This window comes from Pleuronectes platessa, chromosome 2 (genome assembly GCF_947347685.1).
Source record: "Pleuronectes platessa chromosome 2, fPlePla1.1, whole genome shotgun sequence".
NCBI classification, from domain to species: domain Eukaryota; kingdom Metazoa; phylum Chordata; class Actinopteri; order Pleuronectiformes; family Pleuronectidae; genus Pleuronectes; species Pleuronectes platessa.
In genome coordinates, this window is record NC_070627.1 from 25,081,268 (window position 1) to 25,104,593 (window position 23,326).

Sequence of the window (23,326 nt, forward strand, 5' to 3'; positions counted from 1 at the left end):
ATTGATCAAAAAGCTTGGGGCAGATACGCTTCTATACAACAGCCATATCAATATTATGGTTATAGCGATCAGTAAATCCACAGTGTTCATTGTGGGTCTTTTCATACATGTCTGGACTGTACTGGGTCTGTCAGTAATTAACTGCTCCTCTCTGTGTCTCTTTCACTGTCAAACGAATTGAGCCAGACCAAGCGCATCCCCCCCCCTCCTCCTCCGGCTCTCCATACATGGTCTTAGTTTACAAATTCTGTTACTTTTACCCAGTCGTAAGTTTCTGATCACACTGTTTGTGCGTTTGAGTGTGTGTGTGTTAGTGTGTTAGAGAGGAAGAGAGATAGCGGGAGAGGCTAACGAATGCAAAGGCAGCTATGAAGATTTGACTAATTCAAGAAATTGGTGTCGATCAGTGTAGATATTATGGCGTCATTTTCAGTCAAATATATGTTTAATCTGTAGCAGGTCAGTGACCTCAGCTGAGTCTGTGACAGTTTTGGGGGGAATGTGTTTAAGCTCACACAGTTGGGGAGCTCTGTGGATTGAGGTGCAGCCATGCATGAGCCCTTCATAGAAACCACTCACACTAATGTCTGTCTCTTAAATAAAGAGTCTACAGGCAGCGGCCAGTTAGCCTGGTAAAATGGCAATATATATGAATTTAGAGCTTTCTGTTTGTATAAAAGAAGATGTCACTCTTTCTTAATTCCGGGGCTACGAAGATGTGACCACTGAAGACCGAGTAGTCTGTGGAGGCCGAGCCGACATGAGACGTTCTGGTCTATTGTAGATTTCTTATTTCTATCAGCAGCTTGTCCTGCCCCTACCGTTGATCGAGCAGCTCTCAAGCCTCATTGAGATTAAGAATCTCTTATCAAGGGAGACCTGGCCAAGATAGGCAGCAGCACTGGTGAAAACACAGCACAGGCAAAATACACGTAGTTACGACCCAAAAAATAAACACAACTTAAAAACAAGATCAGAGGTACCAAATAAGATTCTAGACACACAACCGCGTACGTTAAAAACAGCAACATCTTATAGTCTGCCTTAAGTTATTTTATTCTGGTTTTAAAGGCATTTACTGAGATTAGCTTTAAAGGGCCAATATTGAGTAAAATACATTTTCTGGGCTTTTACTATCCGTAATTACTTGAAGGGAGTTAGTAGGGACCCTCAAAGTATGAAAACAGTCACGAAAACAGTTCACACACGTCTCTCAACCCCACCCAGCCGGTACCAGTCCAGCCTCTGAACCCAACACCCCTCCACACCGAACACGATACCAAGCAGACATGTTGCTGAGCTAGCCGCTTGTTAGCTACCACAGTCTAACCACAACAAACACCACTGAAGAAACACTGCAGCGTTGGAGGGATGCAAGGAGGAGAATGTGTTACTGTGAGAGACCAGCTGTTATACTTTATTTCTTCTGACGTGCTGTGTCATTGTGCTCAGTAAGAAGTAAAGTCTACGTTACTCCGTACTGTAACTCGCCTTTGAGCCCATGTGTCACAGTCGTGCCCGTCTAATTCAGAGATACCAGCAGATGTTACTGAGTGCTGTGTCTTAAGGGAGAGCCGGTAACCTGGATGACATTTCTGTTGCCCAGAGGTGATCTCACTGAATGAGAAAATCAATCAACTTCTCCTGGAAAAAACTAGGAGACTGTATTTCTGTGATTACAAGATTTATGCTCCCTGGCTGAGAGCGCCAGGCCCAGGGCAGGCACTGTACAGCTCTGACATGTCCACACTGTGCATAAGCACAACCTCTGTTTTACTTGCCATTGATTTTAACATAAACCACTGAATCCCTAGAACCTGTGATGAGCTCTTCATCTGAGCGGTAACAATAACGTGTGAAAACAGCACACAACACTGATCTGAAGGAAAAGAAATGTGTGCAGCCTTCATAACAATGTAAACGTTAATTCATGTGTGTAACCACACTGCTGTGTCATTTTGTTGATTCACTTGTTGTGAATCCAAGCTTCTCTTTTGAGGTTTTATACAATATGACAGACACAGGCCTTTAATGTGCGTTCAGGATTTTCCATATTCTCATGACTTTGCCCCTTTTGGTGTTTTCTCTGTCTTCCTGAGTCTCTCTGATACGTACGTATGTGTCTGTCTCATCAGGGATTTGCAGGTGACCTGATGGTGAGGAACATTCAGCTGAAGCACTCTGGGAAGTATGTGTGTATGGTACACACTGAAGTCGACACCGTTTCAGCAGCAGCAGACCTAATTGTCAGAGGTACGCCTGTTCCTCCTCACTTACACCGCTTGTCATTTTGCAGCAGTCTCTACAGAGGTTGTCTGTTTCTTGTTTTGTGGGGTAGTATGTGTGTGCTTTTAGATTTCAACACACAAGCGGAATCCCACTGCTGTCAGGGTAGAGATGTATCACCTCAATGTCAGGTTTCAGATATGAACCGCTTTAAGAGACTGTCAGATTGACAGCCATGAACTTTTTGAAATTAAAGGGTTGTTCTCTCTTTAACCCGTGGGCTCAGTGATCACGGCACTTTCTCAGATACAGGTAAATAACCTCCTACGCTTCAGGGCTGTAATAAATATCAGAACCCAGCTTCAAAATACTTCACCGAAAAACCTTAACAACACCATATATTTTGTGCATTGCATCTCTGATGGTAAACTTGAACTGTCTGTAATATTTTAAACACATATGATATATTTGATATGGACATATGTGTTTTCTCCTTTAAAGGGATAGTTCACCAAAGCATGAAAATTCCCTCATTATCTACTCACCACTATGGAGGGGTGGTTGTCAGGGGTAAACAGCAGTGCATCCAAATCCAATACAATTGAAGTGACTGGTGACCATTTCTTCAAAGTTAAAAAAGCAACAGAGAAAACTTAATTTCACCGACCACCCCAATGGCGAGTAATTTTCCTTTTTGGGTGAGCTATCGGGTTTAAGGGGTTAAGCTGTCATTATTACTTGTTTTACTTAAGAGGAAGAGCTGTCGCTTTGCCCTGTGAAGTGGGTGACTATTTAATGTTACTGTAAAACAAATGCATTTCCTATACTGAAAAATGTGTTTCCATAGCTGTTTTGTATTCACATTTTTTAATTTCAATTATATTTGCTGGAAGTTAAAGAATATAAAAAAAGCAATATCACAACTTTTCTTTTTATAATGGCAAGTAACTTTGGTTTATCGATAAGTACAAAAAGTAACAAAGTGTAATTGAAAAGTTAATCAATCTTAAAGTGCTTTTTAAATTAAGTCTGAAATTAAATCTGCATTCTGCTTTTCTTTTCTTTTTTGCCTTTCTTCTTTATTTACATGGAGACATGAGTATAGTTACCGAAAACATACATTTTTATTTCATTGGTGTTGGATTTAGCTGTCATTAGTCAGTGTATTTATAACATCTCGATTCCACCTCTGAGCTGCCACAGTGTATTCGTGTCGTTCACCGCTTGTTCAATTGTTTGCTGTTGTTTTGTTGTGTATTTGTTTTACTGCTCTCTCCCTTTTGCATTTGTTTGGTTTTCTGTCGGCCTTCTCTCCCTGGTTCCGACCTTTGCTAGTCTGCACCAACCATAAGCTCTGAACTCTTCATCTCTGCCTGAGAGTCTGGGTCATTTTGGGTCCTTGCCCAGGGTCTCTTTTGCAGGTTGAACCAATCAGTTTTAGAACACCTCCCTATAGAGTACAAACCGAAGCCTGTTGCACTTATACACAATCCAATTCAAGTTAGAAATTGATCTGTACAGATGGAATAATATTATTCTTTTTAATTAATGGTTTTGAGAAGTTTCTAATAAAAATGGACGACTCATTTCTTAGGATGCTTTTTTCTATTATAGCACCACAACAGCTTGTAGCTACCACCAGTGTCTTCTTCCTCTATTTGCTCTGGGAATTAAGGGATTTGAGAACTTTACATCTAAAACTTGCATTAGTTATAGAGGCACAGTGCTCCGAAAGAGTTGCTGAGTATAAATCAGAGGTCTGTAATTAGGCAAAAGCTCCGGTGTCGTTAACAGTCAGTACATAGAAAAATTGTGATGAAGCCTCCTGAAGTCAAATTAATGGATCTTTCCTTATGTATGACTGATTTTATTAAGTTTTTTCATTCAGTTTTTAATTGTATAATTTCTATTTTAGTGTTTCAATATATTTAGAATGTACATGTTTCTCAGTACACCGGTTCACTCATATTTTGTACATTCATATCAGCTCTCTTGTATTGTGTAGTGTGCTGGGTTACACCTTATGTAATATATATACAATTCGTTAGTTAATACAGAAAACGCAAGAGAAGTGTAGGCTGACCTCAAGCTGGGCATTAGTAGTGTTGTACTGGCAAAGCATGGCGGCAAGAGACTGCAGCCAAAGTCAGATGCTGCAGCTTTGACACGCAGATTGTACTGTATGTTTTTTGTCTGACTAATCTGAGACAGAGCATTGTTGACACCCAGTGATCTTCTTCCAAGCAGCAGGTCGCCCCGCTGAGGCTTCACTGCTACTTTTGCAGAGATTTGCAGGAGCTTAGCAGGAAATCTCATGACGGTTAGCCAAGTCCCGGCTTGTTTGTTTGATCTCATGTTGCTGCTAAACTAATTTCAATTAGATCACTGTTGAAAATCCAGGCTTGTTTTCCCCAAATCCCTGGTCATTAAAGTTGTCTCATTATAAATACTGATTTCTCTCATCTCAGTTTGCAGGTTGAGGCACACACGTCTACATTTCTAAATGTCCTTCTCATTTGACAATTTAACCGTTGTGATTCTGTGGATTGATAACACTAGCCCAACCTATCTCCACTAGCCCTGAATTTGGGGTTGCTCCCTGCGTTATGAATCACTTAACAACTCTGTTGGGATCTCAGTCTGACGTTACTCACCTGCCAGGATTTAATTTGTTGTGGCTGTGGCTGTCCATTGAGGCTGATGCAGGAACGTCTCCTTGTTTCTGGATATTACAGGACCCCCGGGTGCCCCGGAGGGCCTGGTGGTGAAGGACATCACTGACACCACTGTGCAACTTTCCTGGGGCTCTGGACCTGACAACCACAGCCCTGTTACCATGTACATGGTGCAGGCCCGGACCTCTTTCTCTATAGGCTGGCAGACTGTGAGAACAGGTAACAACTGCAACACCATCCCACTCTTTTTATTAAACTAGTCAGTACTGAGGACAGACTGTGTCATCTGTGAGGCTGTGATCATTCATAATGTTCTTAGAGAGTTTGTAAGCTGTTTAGACAGCTGCATTCCTTTTAGTGCACAGTAAACAGTTAACAATGTAGTTGTGGGTTGTGATATCATTAATTATCCCATAAGAAAACAGACATTGGTTGTACTTTTCAATACTTTCCCAAACCCTAATTTAAATTGTCGAGTATTATGCCGTGTATATTAGATGATAAGTATCCAATTGGTAGATTAAGTCTCTCCAGAGGAGAGAAGTCATGATGTAGTTCTGGAAATAGTCCAGTGTTTGAACAGCTATTTATTTTCCTGTGCATAGTTGTTAGGGAATGTAGAAAATAAGTCTAACAAAAGCTGAAAAGAGATAAGGCAACAGGCCTGAAAACCTATACAGCTGAAGAACAGTTGTATCTGTTGCATCCTCTTGATTACATTAGCATATACAGTAGAAAATACAAGTAATGTTAGCATGCAGGAAAAATCGTCTGTTTGTCGGCTGCACAAGTAAAAAGCACAGTAGCTCCTTTAGTCTGGATTCTGTATAAGTGACTTCCACATGCATGAAAAACTAGATTTAGATACAGTATATTCAAGAGGTATTGGTGCAGAAACCAGTATTGGGATGTAACAAAGCTAATTTAATGTGTTACTGTACCTAAGTCCATTGATACTTTACTTCAGTAGACTTGTTTTAAGGTACATTTCACATTACCTCCACGACCTATATCAGAAAACATCTGTACTTTCTGCTCCGCTACATTTTTATAATTAATTGCATTACATGATCACACTGCAGCAGCTGCATCACTGGTGAAACATCTGATCAGGATTCAGAAGGGGCCACTGAGACTCGGCCATTGATTATTATAACAAAGTGTTTTCAGTAGCATCATCTGCAGCAGTCTTTATCAATATGTAAGAGTCTGTATTATTCCTGTATTAAACAATATATACAGTAGGTACAGTTAGGACATAGTTGGCTATTGTATCTGGGAAAAGGATACACTCTGCAAGTACTTTTACTTGCATTACTTCATTACTTTCATTACTAACTATATTTAAAAGCAAGTGCTTACTTTCACGTAGAAAAGGTAATGTCATAGCTTTACTTTGTTTAGTATATTGTTGTCTAGTCATTTGTAATTTTACCTAATTAAATGTTGTCACCGCATATAGGTGTAAAGTTGTATCATCATAACATGAAGAGTTGTCAGACATGGTGTTGCCCTTGAATGTACTCTAATTCAAATAGTATTATAAGATTTACAAATGTCAGCATCTCATTTTGAGTGAAACGTTTTCTAAATGTGTTGGAGACTAAATGTGAAATGTGCCTCAGTATATAATAATAATAAAAAAACAAAACACATCTCAATTCTAAATTCTTTAATCCTAGTTCCTGATTCTGTGCCTGGACAGATGATGCATGCCACAGTGACGGATCTGAACCCCTGGGTGGATTATGAATTCAGGGTGGTGGCAATCAACAGTGTTGGTGTAGGAGAACCCAGCACGCCATCAAAACAGATCCGAACCAAAGCCGCAGGTATCTTCTCAATTTGTTGTTTCTCTTCATAACAAATTAATCATCCCACTTGGAAAATGTAATTTAACTGTTTGATGAGTTTCCCTTTCCCTCAGTGCTCCGTGTTGTTCCTTTTCATGCCAGTACTTTGATTACTGAGGCTGATGCTAAATAAGTGGAAATTTAATTACACTTTTAATCATTTAAGTATCAGCACTGTGTGTGTGTGTGTGCATGTGTGCGTGTGAGTGTTACTTAACGCCACGATTAATTAATTGTTACATTCATTGATAATGTGATGCATTCCCCACACATGCCATTAGACATCAACATGAACAAGTGTCTATTTTGAGCTGGTTAGCTGAGTAATTCCATCCTGCTGGTTGACTTAGAAGGGAACAAATGTCCAATCGGGCCTCACACACGGTGCCGACATACGCCACTGGTCTAATAACTGCACCGTACATGAGTGGTAATGCCTCTGTCAACACAAAGACCTAATTCCTCTGCTGTGTGATTAACCCGTTTGTGTAAATAAGAAGCTTGTGATGAGTGGCTGTGATCACCTCGTTCAAAGCCGTGTATTAACAGAATCCTCTGCACCTCCCTTACACACAACAGTCCAAACCTGAGGGGTGATTACGTTTCCTTTGTGCCTCTTTAGTTCCCAAGGTTGCACCAGTTAATGTGAGCGGTGGCGGAGGAGCCCGAGGAGAACTTGTCATCATTTGGGAGGTAAGAGGATCATGGGTATTTTTTGAGTCGGCGTTGATTGTGGGAGAGCATTCTCTGAATCTTTGGACAAGAATGGACTTCTGTCAGAGTTAGTGTGGCCGAGGTTTTCTGGCTCCAGCGCTGTGGCTTTTAATTAAAGGCGTAGCTTTTCTGATTTACTGCCTGCAGTTTTCCCTTGTTGTCCAAATCTTTACCAAGATTTGCAAGCAGGAGCAAATTTTGTATGTTTACATCTGGAATTACATCATTTGGGTGTGATTCAAAGGGAGCAAGATTTTCCCTCATTTAATTTCTATGCACACTTGTTTATGTTAAAGACGGAACTTTTCTGTTCTTATCTCAGCCAGTTCCAGAGGAACAGCAGAGTGGAGAGGACTTTGGCTATGTGGTGGCTTTCCGCCCACTCGGCAGCAGCACCTGGATCCAGACGGTGCTGGCATCGCCCGATGCATCCAGATATATTTGCAGAAACGACAGCATTGCACCCCTGACCCTGTTTGAAGTGAAGGTGGGAGTGTACAACAGCCTGGGGGAGGGCCAGTTCAGCCATGTTGTTCGAGTTTTTTCTGCGGAGGAGGGTGAGTTTATTCACCTGCATACGCTGCAAAGCTGATTGTGTTAATTCCTGAAAACGAATGCTTTCACTCTTAATTGCAAACATGTATAATTCATGATCTATCCTCTTTAGAGCCCTCGGAGGCTCCTACAAGAGTGCGGGGCCGCGCTTTGTCAGCCACCGAGATCGAGGTGCACTGGGAACCAGTTCCCTCGAGGACCAGCAGGGAGAAGATCATTGCTTATGAGGTATGTGAAAAAACAAGGTGGAATAATAGCGTTACATGGAGCTTCAAAACAAGGAGTACAAAATAAATCCAAGAATGACTGACAGTACAGTACGCTGGCGTTGAGCTGAGTCTGACTGCCAATGATGACTAAGTTGAAATGTTCTGACATTAAAGTAGTGTATGTGTTGGAGCGGCAGGTCTTTCAGGGGCTAATCTCAGGGATGAAGAGGTCTGTTGGCAGCTCCTCTAGACTCTGAAAAGAGCTCAATACCCAAGGCTGTCTGACAGCTGCTATTAAAAAAATATAAAATAAATAAATAAATAAAAGTGTGAACATCATACATCACTATCCCCTACAACAAAAACACTCCTGGGATTTGGCCGTGGAAAAACCTAGATAGAAAAAGACTCTCTCTCCTAGACCCCAGATATATGGTCGGGTCTCCCCAGGTGGCCTGCAGCTTTGAGGTCAATGCCAGTGTTTGGTTCACACATGGTTATAAAACAGGGGATTGTATCACCATAGGGACGCCTCTTGGAACAGAGACGGAGACAGAGCAAGGGAGCTGTTCTGAGAGTGTTCATTATATACACACTGAAAATAAATTTGCTAAATTTGCTTGATTTTATATAAAAAAACAGGTTAGTAACAATATGATTGTAGTTTGGAAACTTTTTTATGTTGTTTGATTTAAATTTTGAAGCTTGTCCTACTTAAACTAAGACCCATGTTTATCACGTGTTTTAATGTAAGAAGCTTCTACTAACTGGCCAGATATTACTCATCAGCCGTTTTTAGAAAAAGACCCCAGAGACGAATTGGGTCCTGACTTTTTCTGGAGTGTGCCTTTCACACATGAACAATGCAGCAGGAGATTTTCCACTCAGATGCGTTAACAACAACACGCACATCTCAGACGGATGTGAGGTGTGCAGCAGCATGCGGGAGGCAGGACCTAAAGTAGTACGTCCACTGTGGAGATCACATGTTTGTGTTTACAGCACATTGACAACGGCGTGTCTGCTTTCATCACAACAAACTCTCCTGACATCTTTGTTGCTGTCTTCTACGTGTCTGGCACAGCTTTTTCACAGCTTCCTGCAGACTTCCTCCGTCCAGCCCCCTGGCATATTGTCTGCAGAAAGTACAGAGGCTCTCACTCGGACATTTACGTTCACACCAACAGGCCATCGGCAGAATGTCTCTCTTTCTATTCTGCTAAAACTCTTCAGGGAAAACAAATTTTAAAGAGATAGTTCTATAAAAACTCAAATTCACTCATTATCCACTCACCACTATGCCGACGGAGGGGGTCGGTGAAGTGTTCAAAATATTTTTTGTAGTTCGCGCTGCTGCCAATTCAAATACAATTTAAGTAATCGGTGACCATTTCTTCATAGTTAAAGAAACAACAGAGAAAAAAACGCCTCCATACTGCTCCTGTGGTGTCATCCAAGTGTGCATAAGCCCCGACATTCAAATTTGAATGTGAACTTGAGAAACTTGTATATAAAAAAATATGTTAATTTTGATGTGGTGTATATTCCGACATATCATGTTGTATTCCCGCCTGTAAGGAAGTTAACAGGGGATGTGGTTAAACAGTAAGCTGAATTGTGAAAGAGAGATATACAATACATCTGTTTAATGGAGACAGCCCTGTTTGTTTTGCTCTGTGTGATATCAGTAACCTCACTGTGCTGTGTATTGATAAATCCAAGGCGCTGTCCATGGTGCTGAACTAGCGGATTGATTTGTTGTGCAGTGTCTTCTCTCTATTTTACATACATTGTACAAATACCCCAAAAATATCACAGTTAGACATAAATACCCTTCTCAATCACCTAAATTATCAAGACATTAAAGCCTCATATTTTTAGCATGCAATGAAGCATAATGTTTAGCTTCTACTGACTTCATGATAGTGTGGCCTGCGAACTTGTACAAGGTTCAGTACATAACTCAAAATATTTGGTACATTTCCCTGTTCACAGCGAGTACACAACGAGGGAAGAAAAACACTTGAACCGCAAGTACTTCCAACATGCCAACCCAGCATAAATAATAATAATAACTTAACACATTTGAATTCTTCCAGCATGCTCAAATGGTGTAATTGTTGTACTTGTTCTATAATGTATGAATCTGTCAGAGCGGAGGCAAATTAATATTAAAACTGTCCCTGGTGCTGGTGATGAAGTAGTGTTTCTCCTTATAACTTAACTGAAATATAATTTACGAAGAGCTTCTTCATCCCCTTTCTAAAATAATTATTTTATAAGAAAATAAGTGATCATTTTAATATTTTGTCCAAATCACTTTCCTCTCTCTTTCTACAAACATCCTGCTTATCATCCATCTATCATGATCAGGGTCATAATGGCAGCAGACACACATCCTTCCTCTCACCTACATCCTCCAGCTCCTCCTGGGAGACCCAGAGGTGTTTCCAGGTTAAATTAGATAATTAACCTCCCCAGCTTGTCCTGGCTCTGCCTGTGTGTCATCTCCTAGTTGGGTGTGTCTGGAAATCCTCCACGTAGATGCATCCAGACGTCCTCAAGATTAGGGTGAAAATAATGCAGGAAGGTTTGATCGGTTTTGAAAAGTAAAGCTGTTGTAGACCTGATGGTGTTCATTCCTTCTTCACAACTCTATAAATTAGAAGTGAGCTGTCACTCGTTACTGTGACCTGCTATGGTTTATCATTGGATTAAAACATTTTTATACAGGAGGGTTTTGACTTGCAGTTCTCCAACTGGTCAGTCACTCCAGATGTGTGGCAGTGGGTGGGGAAGTCATAGGTTTCAATGTTTCCTCTAGGTTTCTTTGAAGCAGCTGCTGGCTGCAAGTTCCTGGAAGGGAATGCACCCCCCGTTATGCCCTGATCTTTGGGCTTGTTGAACCGGTGCCATCTGGCTCTGACGAAGAAAGCAGCAGGATAAGACTCCCACAACATCTCCTGAACTTCATCATTGGCACTGCAGTAGCTCCTGTGGTGGGCTTGTAATAGCAGGTGGGATAAGGCCTCCACTCCAAGTTGGAGTTCCTTTTTTGTTGAAACTGTTTAGAGTGGTTGGACTGAGAGGTAATTCTTGACCTTGGAAAGAGCAGTTGACAAAATAATCTCACCATTGGGTCCATTTCTTTGAGGACCAGATCATATTAATAAATCTGCTCAGCAGTCATGAAAATACGGGTGTTTAAATTAGTGATAAATATTTGTTCCTCTTATCACTCTGTAAAATAGGCTGAAGAACTGACTAGGAATATCTGATAGGGTTATTTACAGGAGGTTCTGTGTCTCCAGAAATAACCATATTGCTCCTGTCAAGTATGGTGTCCTTCAGGTATTAGTTTTGGGACCAATGTTATTTTCTCTGTCTATCCTGTACTTCATTTGGAACCTTTATCCAAAGAAAATTACATTTTCTTTCATTGTCATAACTATGACACGTAGAAGTACCTGCTCATTAGATTAGATTAACCTGACATGCTATGTTTACTCCATGGCAGCTTTGCAATGTTAAAAACTGGACGTCAGAAAAAGGTCTATTCCTGTGGCCTGGTAAAAAAATTGAGGTGATTGCTCTTTTACTGGAGTTACTGGTGTAATTAACATGTATAACAAAGAGGTGGGTACAACTCAAAGGAGGGGATTTCATAGTATTGACCGAATTAGTGTCCTCCATGATTGTTGGTCAAAAAAGACATGCAATATGTGAAAAGTAATAATGTTATAATCAATTATTAACTAAAAATGGGATCTATTCCAGACAGGAGATCAGAATTGTAATCAGGATTTGTTTAGGGTGCAAGGGGAGCTTTGTCCAGGACTGAAAGTTAGTGCTCAGTAAAAAATGTTGTCTATATTTGTAATAGACTGCTTCAAATAGATGATTTAGGATGCCAGACTCGATATCACAATGACAAGCTAAAACATTCAAATTAAAAGACAAATGAAATTAAACCGTTATGAACATAAATAAAAAGCCTCAGAAGTGACGATTGCCAACAGTGAAAATTTGGCTGGTTCCACTGCAGTTAGAGGAGAGGGGAAATTAAGTGGGGGTACACCAGTGAGCTGATGAAGCAGCGTAATGGAGCTACATATGTGCAGATTCTGAAAAATGATCTGGAGCGGCCAATTGACTAATGGTCACTCGGAATTTGATAGGCCTTTCTGCTAATATGCTGCTGTAACTACGCAGCCGGTGTAGACATACTGTACAGTTATATTACTCTTTTCTGTCTATCGGGAGTCCTTTTCTTGTAGATGATTGTAAACTGTAATGGCAGTAGGAAATAGCTCAGCTAAAAACTCCCTGGGCTGCATTGTTAGAAAGAGAACATCTAGTTAGAAGAAGGCAGCAGTGGCTCTAATGTCCAATCGTTGCACGTTTAAAAGAGATAAAGGGCGATAGAAAACACATAGAAACAACTCTGTACAACTGATAGAGCTGAGGCGGTGCATTGGATGACTTTAGAAAAATTGCGTACCTGCTCTTTATGAGTCTTAAAATCGTACTACTGTAGAATTCGTAGCGTTCGGTAGAGGTTCAACAATAGCCTCATCCTTTAGTTACTTTTGACCAGAGCTTCCCATTGCAATTCCTGCCCTTCAGGCACAGACAGAGGGAGACATTGAAACTGAAGAAGTTTTACTATTCATAATGTGCTGCCCATACACTCTGCCTGGAGCACAGCACTGTGCCAAAAATAATTTTATAGGAGGCTTGTAGTGATGGGAATCAAGACTCAGACCCTGTTTAGGACCTGTTGTCAAATGTTTTCTGATGTGTATTGCAGGGATTTAACTTTATGAAGCATGCTGCCTGGCAAGTGTGCTCTCTGAGAATGTTTACACACTGGACTTGAGTCAAGATATGCTTTAGGATGCTTTAGTGGGGATGTGGCTCAGGGGGTGGATCGGGTCATCACTAACCAGAGGGTCGGGGTCGATCCCAGGGTCCATCACTCCGCGTGCCAAAGTGTCCTTGGGCAAAATACTGAACCCCTAATTGCCCCTGACGGTTGATCCGGCAGTGTATGAATGACGTGTGATAGAGAAAGTGTTGCACATAGATGCACTGTATGAATGTGTGTGGGAGATAGCACTTTTCTAGCATCAAATATTGTGATTCAAATATTGTGACTTAATTCAGGTAAATTTACAATTTTATTCTAATAATATTTTCATTTTTTCCCGTATAATCTGGGAGTAAAGTCTCCAGAGAAAAATGTATCTATCATTATTACAATTTTATCCTCTAAGTGTCCAATTTTTCCCCCCCTAATGTGACCATAATGCTCTGTCGTAATGATGCACTCTCTTTGGTTAAATATGTTTTTGTTATTCACCAATGCTATCGCTATTTACCATCAATATAGTACCACTTACATTAGAACTGATCAGCAGAGGATTAAAAACAGAATCACATTTTATCAAACTGCCCGCCCGACAACAGTACTCCTTCCTTCTTTAGGGACTTGTCTCTCCTCAGCGGCATTTGGGTCATGAGACTGGAACCGCGGCTCGAAAGCCGAGAGAGAAGTAATGTGACTGACTGAGAAGATCATGTGTCATCACCACAGCCTTCAATTCATCTCCCACTTCACCAAATCTTTCACTTCACACGGACGAATGAAAATAGCCGGAGCACTTGGACAAGCCCTCACCACAGACTGGGAGCAGGGAGGTAAATACAGCTGCAGTTTTTAACAGAAGGAAAAAGTACCTCTCTGCAGTTTGAACCGAAAACGTTTGAGACAGACTGCAGCACCACACCATCAGATCTAAAAGTCTCCACCATGTTTGCTCTGAGGATCATGTTAAAGACATTTTGACATTTAACATTAGTACTTTAAATAAAATGATAATAATATATGATATGATTATAAAAAATGAATCACACCTGCTGCTACATCCGTCAACACCTTGATATTCTGACTCACTGGTATTTAGTTGTAATTATCGTACTATTGCTGGTCTGTGTACAATTATGGCACGCAGTTGTCCTCGAGGCATCAGTACTTGGCAGGTGTTTGTGTGTCTGTGGACAGGTTGTGTCACATTAAGAAAATGTCACAACCACACAAGATTCAGTCACAACACTTTACAGGTGTGCAGCTGTGATAAAAATGTAGGTTGGTTTCAGTGCATGTGGTCTGACCCATGTGGTAATGACCACTGAGTACACACGGGTCGGAATATTACAGGCATCCCATCCCATCCCATCAGCCTCTATACGCCCGGGCCACACTGGATGTGTGAGCGGCGTGTGCGTCTCAGAACATCTTGCATTTCATTTCGTCGTGCATGTTATCAGGTCAGAGCAGCCACGTGTGAGCCCCACTGCTCCTGTGTGGTTCACAGCAAAATAGAAAGTGAAAAATGATCTTTCACGACAGTTTCAATGTCTCTCTGTTTCATATGGTTGCAAAATTCAAAGTAAAAGTACCCCAGCATCAACTTAAATCCAGTCATTTGTTTTAGCGAGTTTTTTGTTGTTCACACAGTCAAACCTGAAACCTCATGTCGGAGCTCTGCAGCAGACACGCTCTCTGTGTGAACAAGGAGCGACGCAGCCGTCACACACTGCAGATGCACCCCCTGCTGATTGGGCATAACAGTCATTGGTTGGAGCAGACACACGTCTTAAGCTGAGCTGCCATTTTGATCTTCACTACCTACCTGTACATCTTGTTACTGAATCTTTGCACGGCAGGTTAAATAAAAGCCTGGGCACAGACAGAAATACCTCACAGTATTCAGAACTACTTCTGGGTAGCTGAATAGACCAGAGCCATTATTTATGTTATTAGAAGAACCTGTGCTTTTCCTACTGTGAAAAAGATCTGATCACAACACTCAGCTGCTTTTTAATGTGCTGACACAGCCAGACATCAGCCATTTATACGATGCCACACTACTACCAGGCCCCAGGATCTCTGTACCTCACTTTATCTCTGTAATACGATTTTACGCAACTTTATTTCGGAATGTGCACCATGTTAGAACAAAGTAAGATAAAATAATGAAGTTAAAAACTGACAACACAGAGGAGCCTGTGGAGAACTATGGACCTGGGACAGTGTGATACCGTCTCTGCCAGATATTTGATTAGCCACACAGTAGTGGTTCAGATGTTAGTGAAATAGTCCTCCATGAATACAAAGGTACCATGAGGAGCTTTCTTGGAAACAAACAAAAGAGATGTCTACAATTCAGTGTTGATCATCAAAACACATTGTGTCCATCTCTGAGGTCAGATGTATTTTATTCCTAATTCACTTGCTGAATATATATGTTAAAAAAAATCTCTGTGGTGTGTGTATGTGTGTGTTAATGTACTGTATACACAGCTCTAGAAAAAACAACACAACTGCAATATTATCAACTTCTCTGTCTTTATTGAAATCAACATTTCATTTAACAGACACTAGAATGAGAAGGCTGCTTACATGTAGGGATGCAGATTCAAGACAAATCTGAGGCAGTCCCATAACTTCTATTAAACTAATGTCGCATGTATGTCTTTTAATATATACGTTTAATTCCATATTAATGTATATATGTATAATAATCATGATTTAATATGAGTTCATCAGTATCATCACTACCTCCCACACGGACCACACTGATCAGGAAGAAGTACCAGAGGTGTAATATGGTTTGTTCCCACTGAAAAAGGTTTTTTAAAACATCTTGACTTTCTGTGCTCAGCCCCTTGGACTCTTGATTGTTTCCTTGCAGAAGGAACCTGACTTGCACCTGCAGCGTGGATGCTTTGAACATCAGTAGGTCTATAGACTGCATTAGCACGGTGTACATAATAAGTTGGCTGAGTCAGCACCCCTGAGGCATCAATAAACAGGGCTTTGACCTGAGATCGCAGACAATGCACATAAATGTCTGACACTGATTGAAGCCTGATTCAACCATCCGCATAATACACAGTGGCGGAGTCCCCTGCTCTATTTCTGATTCAGGAAGGTACACATTTAAGCCATCCCTTGTTTACTGTAGGCTCTATATCTCTGAGCCACATGTCTTTAAATGTATTTAGACATTTTTGCTTGTTCGTATAATGTGCTTCCTAAATGCTGAGAAGATACAAATTCTGAACAATAGATTATGAAATCTGACATGGGCATTTCAGATTTCATAATAGAGGAATTACACACATTTCAGACATATCAGGTACAGGGTTGTTTTTGTTCATCTCACACACAAACTGCTGATACCACACACTTGCCTGACACCGTCTCCATAAGACTTAAAGATGCAGCACGACAGCTTAAGTCCCCTCAGATTCCTCTCTTCATCCCTCTTTGTGTTTAGATTAGAAGTGGTTGCGGTACAGAAAAAAACCTGTAAACCTCTTCTGCTGAGGTATTTCAGGTATTTTCCCAAGTGCCGCTGTAACTGCCATAATTAAACTGCTAGTGGGCTGAAAAAAAAATCTGAGATTCATCTGTTATCAGCAACTCCAGGCCCTGTCGCTTTACTCTGCCTTCTCCCAAGCAAGATCCCTGCAAACCTGTGCGCTGCCAATTGAATGAGTACCCGGGCTACTCTCAGACCATCTGTTTGACATTTTCCTGTCTGCTTCTTCTGTCTCATGTTCCCGGGTCCTAAACGATTTCGCCATGAATACAGATCCCAACAAGCTCCTTAACCGTGCACTCCTCACTCCCCAGTTCTGCTCCAGCTATTGCTGATCGTCAGATACAGTATTTAAGAAATGTGGGTTGGACTGCCTCAGGACCTACAGTGGCCGAGCTGAGAACTCTTTTAAGTTATGTCCCACTGAAGCACTGTTTTAATGTATTAAAGAGATGAACCTACATGATCTCAAAATGTGTTTAAATCTTAATGTAGTCGGGGAAGAAATGCCCCAGAATGAGCTTCATTTAAAAATATCTGCTTCTCCATAGGTGAGTGCTTTTATTTCATGTGCTGCTGCCACATTGTGCATGTCAGCTGGCTCTGCTGTGCAGGATTTGGGTTTTTTTAAGCACATTGTGACACTCTCAGTGGGAAATTGGCAAATAAATAAGGTTTTACTTGACTCAGTTGTCACCACTTTACACATTTGAAAGCTTTTTAAGAAGGGGGGGGGGGGTCAAAGGGAGGCTGTGCGGCTGGAGCTCTGTGGTAATCTGTGTTTCTTTGGTCTAGGTCCTGTTCTGGGAGGATGGATCTGGGCAGAGCGACGCCGACAGAGTGAAGGTTATCAACACCACAGCACAGCTCTCTGGCTTGAAGGGCAGCACGGTCTATCTGATCTCAGTCAGAGCCCAGAACAGCGCTGGACTCGGACCCAGCAGCCCTGCGCTTAACGTCACCACAAAGAAACCACGTGAGTCCGCACAGATTCTCAACTGCTGCATTTTAGTAAGTGTCAACTATCCACAAAAAGTGGCCAGTTAGTCATGGGAGATTTTCCAACCCTTAATGTGTTTGAGAGAGGTTGAGTTGTGCTCTGTGCTAAAGATATTTTATCTAGTATAAATTGTAAAATAAAAGAATATCAATATCTGTTAATATCGTGGCTGGCTGGCACAAATAAGTCCATGTAGCCCTTTTCAAACATGAACTCTGGAGGATTACTGACGAATTGGGTCTGCCTCTAGAGTGTTCAGTTGGGGTGGGGGGCATACATAGGCAGAATGTAACGTGTTAATGCCGCTGCGAAGAACACATGTTTTTCATTACAGCACATTGACACTTGTGTCTGCTCTCATCAGCAAAAGGTCTATCTCCATCTTCGTTGATGTCTTCTACGTGTGTGGCTCCTCTTCATCATCCTGACGCAGCTTAGAAATGGCATCATCACTGTGAATCCTGTGGAGAATGTCAATGGCTATTTTTAAGTTTTTACCAGTGGGCTGGCAGGAGAAACTCCACAAAGTCTGGAGCCGCTCACTTGGAAATTTGGGTTCTCACATACAGCCCCTCAGGGGGGATGTCAGGAGGTTGTCTGGAGTTTAGTGCTTGTCTGAAAGCGGCTCATGTCAATCACTGTAGGAAGTTATAGTGGTAAATCCCAGAAAAACACAAATGTCCAAAGGTGGCTTGACATTCACTATTGTCTTGTTTTATTGAAATAAATATAAAAGTGAGTCACACACATTCATAAGGCAGAATGAGATTTCCCAACAACACAAATCACATTATTAACACAACCTACATTTGAAAAAAGAATTGTTGACACCGATTTCATGGTCTTTCTTAAAGAATTTCTTTTAGATGTTTTTTTTTTTTATATACGACACCCACATGCTAGAAACTTATCGCTGGCTCTCGTCATCTGTCTGTCTAAACTGCCCGTGAAGCCAGCAGCACATGACATTCAGGTGGTAATAACTGAGGGTGTCAAGGAACACGACAAGCAACATTTGAACCGAGCTTCAAACCGACCGCTCCACTAATTTGAGCTCTTCAAGCGACAGGTCAATAACTTCCACTGACATTTCAATGGCTGCCATTGAATTCCCACACACTCCTGCTTGCTGACACCTGAGTGAAGAACAATGCACACACTTTCCCTTTGTCCCTCGGTTTCAGCTCAAAGTCAGATAAAGTGTACATTTTCTCATTCGTCTCCCCAAATGACTGATTTCACTGCACCGACTCTTCAGCTGCTCCCACTGCTTATTAATCTGATGACAGGCTTTCCCTTCTGACACAACCACAACTCCACTGTCGACCGTGGTTAAATAAAAATCTCCCCTGATTTTAGAGGTCTCACTTCAGCTGACTTTCCCTTGTTTTAACTGTTTGAATGCGTTTTAACACTGACACCTTGGCTCCTTTTCGTGCTTCAATTAAGTGCACCAGCTTAATGAAAAATGTGACTGCCAGGATTTATTTACCTTTAATGAATCAACCAGTTATAAGATATTTTCTTCAATATTTTTACAGTTCTCCCGTGTTTAATATATGTATGATGTGACAATTGGTGTCACAAAGTCAATTCATTCAAAACTTTAACTCTGTTAAAAGGAAGTGGGGTAAAATAAATACAAAAAATCAATCTCCATAGTCAAGACACCAGGAAGAAAACCAGTCGTGTGTTCCAGTGCAGTACATTAAATCAAAAGTATGCACCTGCAGTCTCTTCATGGTGATTCACTTCAGTTAAAAGGAAATGGACAAAATATTCAGAGAGTCTGTTTACGGCTCCATATCTTACAAAAGTTTGACATCCTCATCTCGCACGGTGTGGTGTACAGATCGTCACAGGGTTCAGTGAGTGTGACCTGCAGCGGGTGTGACCTGCAGCGGGTGTGACCTGCAGCGGGTGTGACCTGCGTATGAAAGATTCAATTCTGAGAGATAAATAAGACATGTTTACATGGACAGCAATATTCAGACTATTGACCTTATTGTGGATAGTCTGAATATTGTATTATTATACAAATTATAATGAAGTTTACATGATTCACGTCAAAATGATGTCCACTGCGTCACTCACTTGACATTACACTTGAAGCCAGGTTATATGAATTCAAGCAGTTGGTCACTGCTCTATGTAGACTACTGCTACAACAGGATGTTCTGATGAGATTAAGACGTACACATGTCTACATTATGACACTAAGCTCAGAATACTCCACATGTCTCAATGTGATCATTTTTCATTCAGAGTATGAGTTTATTTGGATGATGATCGTCAGAAAATGCTGTTTTCATGGAAACTGCCTATTCCCTCTATTGTGTTAATCACATTAATAAGTGAATAATGGTATGTCCTTGTATTTGTTTGCTAACACTCCTGGCTGCACTGCTGTAGACTGAAAAGGGCAGCTCTCCACAGTTTTCCCACATTATATTCCCACACCTCACGTATATCACAGCTGCTTTTGCATTTTTCCTGTTATACAGAGGCTGAGTCTACACAGCAGGATCCCATTTCTCTTCATTAGGGAAACATGGTGAAATCTGCTCTAGGTGTTTTGTGTTAAACTCTGCAAACCTTCTCCTTCTTTGGTCCAGTTGGGTGATAATATTGTATGAAATGAAGCAGAACACTCAATAGTCCGTTTCCATTTGTTATCCTCCTCTGCAAAACAATGTGATTCAAATGTTTATCTGGAGATACAAAGTGTGCACAGCCACTTGATATAGACAAATCAAGATATCATAAAAATCCTTTTGTTAGTATCTCTGGTCTGTGGCTCAACATGGAAACAGTCTGGGGAAACAGATAGAGAGTTTGATACTACAAACTAAATAACTGGTGGTAGTAGATGCAATATTTTGGAATATATTTATGTAAAAAACATATTGACTGTGAATTTTGTCCTTGTATTACTAGAAGTAGTATAAGGCCGCAGTTGTAGTAGTTGTGTGGTCGTCAGTTTAATTACACAACTGAGTCCACTTCCTCAAAACAAAAGTCTCAAAAGTCGTATTTCTTTTACTTTTTTCATTTGTTTTTTTCACTCGTTCAATATATTCACTTATTCAATCTCTTGCTCCAGCTCACACTGCCTCCGTTACGATGTCATGACTATATTCATGACTGCCTTTCTAATGTTTCATATCGCAAATGTTGTTTTGTTGTTTTGCATTTAAAAAAAGGGCCGAAGCAGCTGCGGCACCTAAATGAGAAGCCCTCTCGACCTGAAGCATTTCATTGAGTCACGTTGCAGTAAAGACTCTCACGCTGCCGCAGGGTGAACTTTTCATTTCATCCTTATTAGCCGATTTTTCACTCACAGAATGAAATTTTAATCAAAGAGCGCGAGTTTTGCGGCTTTTTGTTGACCTCTGTTTTTCCCCAGTTTTCTTTTTTTTCCTAGAGGTTGAAGTGTGTGTTGAATGAAAAGCATTCTGCTGCAGCACCACAAGATTAAATCCAGGCTGAATGCAAAGTTACCTTAGAGACTGTGACACTGGTTCATTCATTGGTTTGTGCTACTTTCTTTTTTCTGAAACGCGTGTCTACACCTCTGGCAGCTCCCAGTCAGCCCCCGGGGAATATCGAGTGGAGTCTGACCAACTCGAAGATCTTTCTAAACTGGGAACATGTCAAGGCGATGGAAAATGAGTCTGAGGTGACAGGATACAAGGTGAGTTTGTCAGAGTATTAACAGAAACTCCACAACTGGGGAAACAAATAGAGCTCCAGCTGCTGTCATCCTAAGAAATGGCTTTCTCATTGCAGTGGAAAGATAGACCCTGACACTCCAGTGTTACATTATGGATTGGCCCTGTCTGGCCTTTCAAAATTAAAAGATCTGTTCCAGGTGATAAAATGAAAGGTGTTGTGCCTCAGAGGGAATTTAGCTTCTAGCAACCGCTACGACAATGCATCATGTTTGATCCTATTAGCATATATGTGTAATAAAAACACTGTTTTGATAATGCTGCGTGTGTGTGGGTGTGTGGGTGTGTGTCTGTGTTTGTTCAGATGTCTTTGTGAGGACAATTTTGAGCTCACAACCAACTGAGTGAGGACATTTTGGGTATTCCTCACTTTGTGACCCACTTTGAAAGAGCTGTTTCAGGGTTAAGACTTGGTTTTAGGGTTAGTCTTAGAATTTGGATCAGGTTGGGGTAAGGATTAGGCATTCAGTTGTGATGGTTAAGGTTAGGGTGAGGGGCTAGGGAATTTATTATGCCGATGAGTGTCCCCACTCAGATAGATGTACAAATGTGAGTGTGTTCTCTGTAGATATGAACCTCTGCTCATTTAATGATCTGATTTAATGATTGAAGTCTTTTGTTGAGCTGTAAAGGAGCGTGTGTTTTGCATGTAGTTGGTAATAGTAAAAAATGAATTGAAAGATTTTTTTAACCCTTTCTGTGTTTTTAAAAATGAAATATCAAGTGCAGCTCTCTTTCCTCTGAGTTTCTTTTGAACGACACAATAAAACATGTTTCTACATTTTGATGAATATAAAATAACATGGCTAAATGAGTAAAAAAATTAAAATAATGTTCGATGTATTGTTTTGAAATGCCTGCGTTCCACCAGGTTGAGTCACAAGGCCAAACCTGCGCCGCACAAGACAGTTTGAAATCTCCAGAGAGATAAATTTTTGACTGTACACATTTTCCCTGCCTTCAGGATTTGGTTTTTATACACACGGGGAATTGATATATTGAATGAAGTCGTACATTCCTCTGCTGAACAGTCATAAAGGTTTGATTTCTCACTGAGAAACGAGGTGTTCACCTTCAGATTCGTTTTGTCCGCCTCCAGGTTGTGTATCGTCAGAACTGGCAGGGCAAGACCACTGTGCTGGAAACCAATAAGACCAGTGTGGAGCTGCAGATCCCTTCCGGCGAGGACTACCTCATTGAGATCAAAGCTCTGACCAAAGGGGGGGACGGCACCAGCACAGGCCCCATCCGCATACCAAAGATGTCCAGTAAGTTTCCAGCACTCGGCAGCATGCAGATGATCAGGGCTGGGATTGAGCAGAGCAGCAGTGGGATGGGAGCACTGGCTGTGACTAATCCCCAGTGAGAGTGATGCTGTTTATCACTAGTAAAATTACTGTAGCTTGAACAAAACCTTCACAGTTCACATATAATGAGACTGCACTGAGCAGTGTGAGGGTAGAAAACGTTATTTTAATAGAAAGATGTGTCTCAGTCTGTCAGCGAGCAGGGTGTCTCAGAAACAAGCTCAAGATTTTGGGAAACACGTCTAAAAGCTTTCTCCCTGAGAATAGATGAGAAGACGAAGATCAGGCTGGTGTGCAGCTGGAATAAGAATGTAGTTATTCTGGTTTAGCAGACAGACTTAAAGCAGTTAGGAAACAGACAGTTTAGTTGTATTCAGTGTTCAAACATTCATCCCTGTCAGCACATCTGAAGCAACAAAATATTCACAAAATTTATTGTGCGTACAAAGAAATTGCGGCGACTTCATTTTAAGTAGGAGTCACATTCCCGGGCTAATTCTAGATTTACTAAACAACCACATACAAAAAGTAATGTAGCAGTAAATAAGTGTATTTTCTAAAATGCTGGTCTCTTCCGTGTGATGAAACTTGGCTAAAGATGTTTTGTTTGTTCTCGCTTAGGAAGCTCTCTGGAGGTTATCATGAAGTTATCACCACCTTGTTTTA

General features: G+C 41.1%; 1 protein-coding gene across 1 annotated transcript in view; it reads left to right on the forward strand.

The window, feature by feature from the left end:
• Positions 1-22,719, forward strand: part of LOC128446448 (contactin-4) — a 45,709-nt gene extending 22,990 nt beyond the window's left edge. The window contains exons 13-22 of the mRNA XM_053429496.1: positions 457-459; positions 2,136-2,253; positions 4,962-5,120; positions 6,584-6,733; positions 7,377-7,447; positions 7,791-8,025; positions 8,136-8,251; positions 17,418-17,598; positions 21,204-21,316; positions 22,453-22,719. Coding sequence (XP_053285471.1) covers positions 457-459; positions 2,136-2,253; positions 4,962-5,120; positions 6,584-6,733; positions 7,377-7,447; positions 7,791-8,025; positions 8,136-8,251; positions 17,418-17,598; positions 21,204-21,316; positions 22,453-22,719 — 1,413 coding nt within the window. The remainder of the gene's footprint in view (positions 1-456; positions 460-2,135; positions 2,254-4,961; positions 5,121-6,583; positions 6,734-7,376; positions 7,448-7,790; positions 8,026-8,135; positions 8,252-17,417; positions 17,599-21,203; positions 21,317-22,452) is intronic.
• Positions 22,720-23,326: the final 607 nt, after the last annotated feature.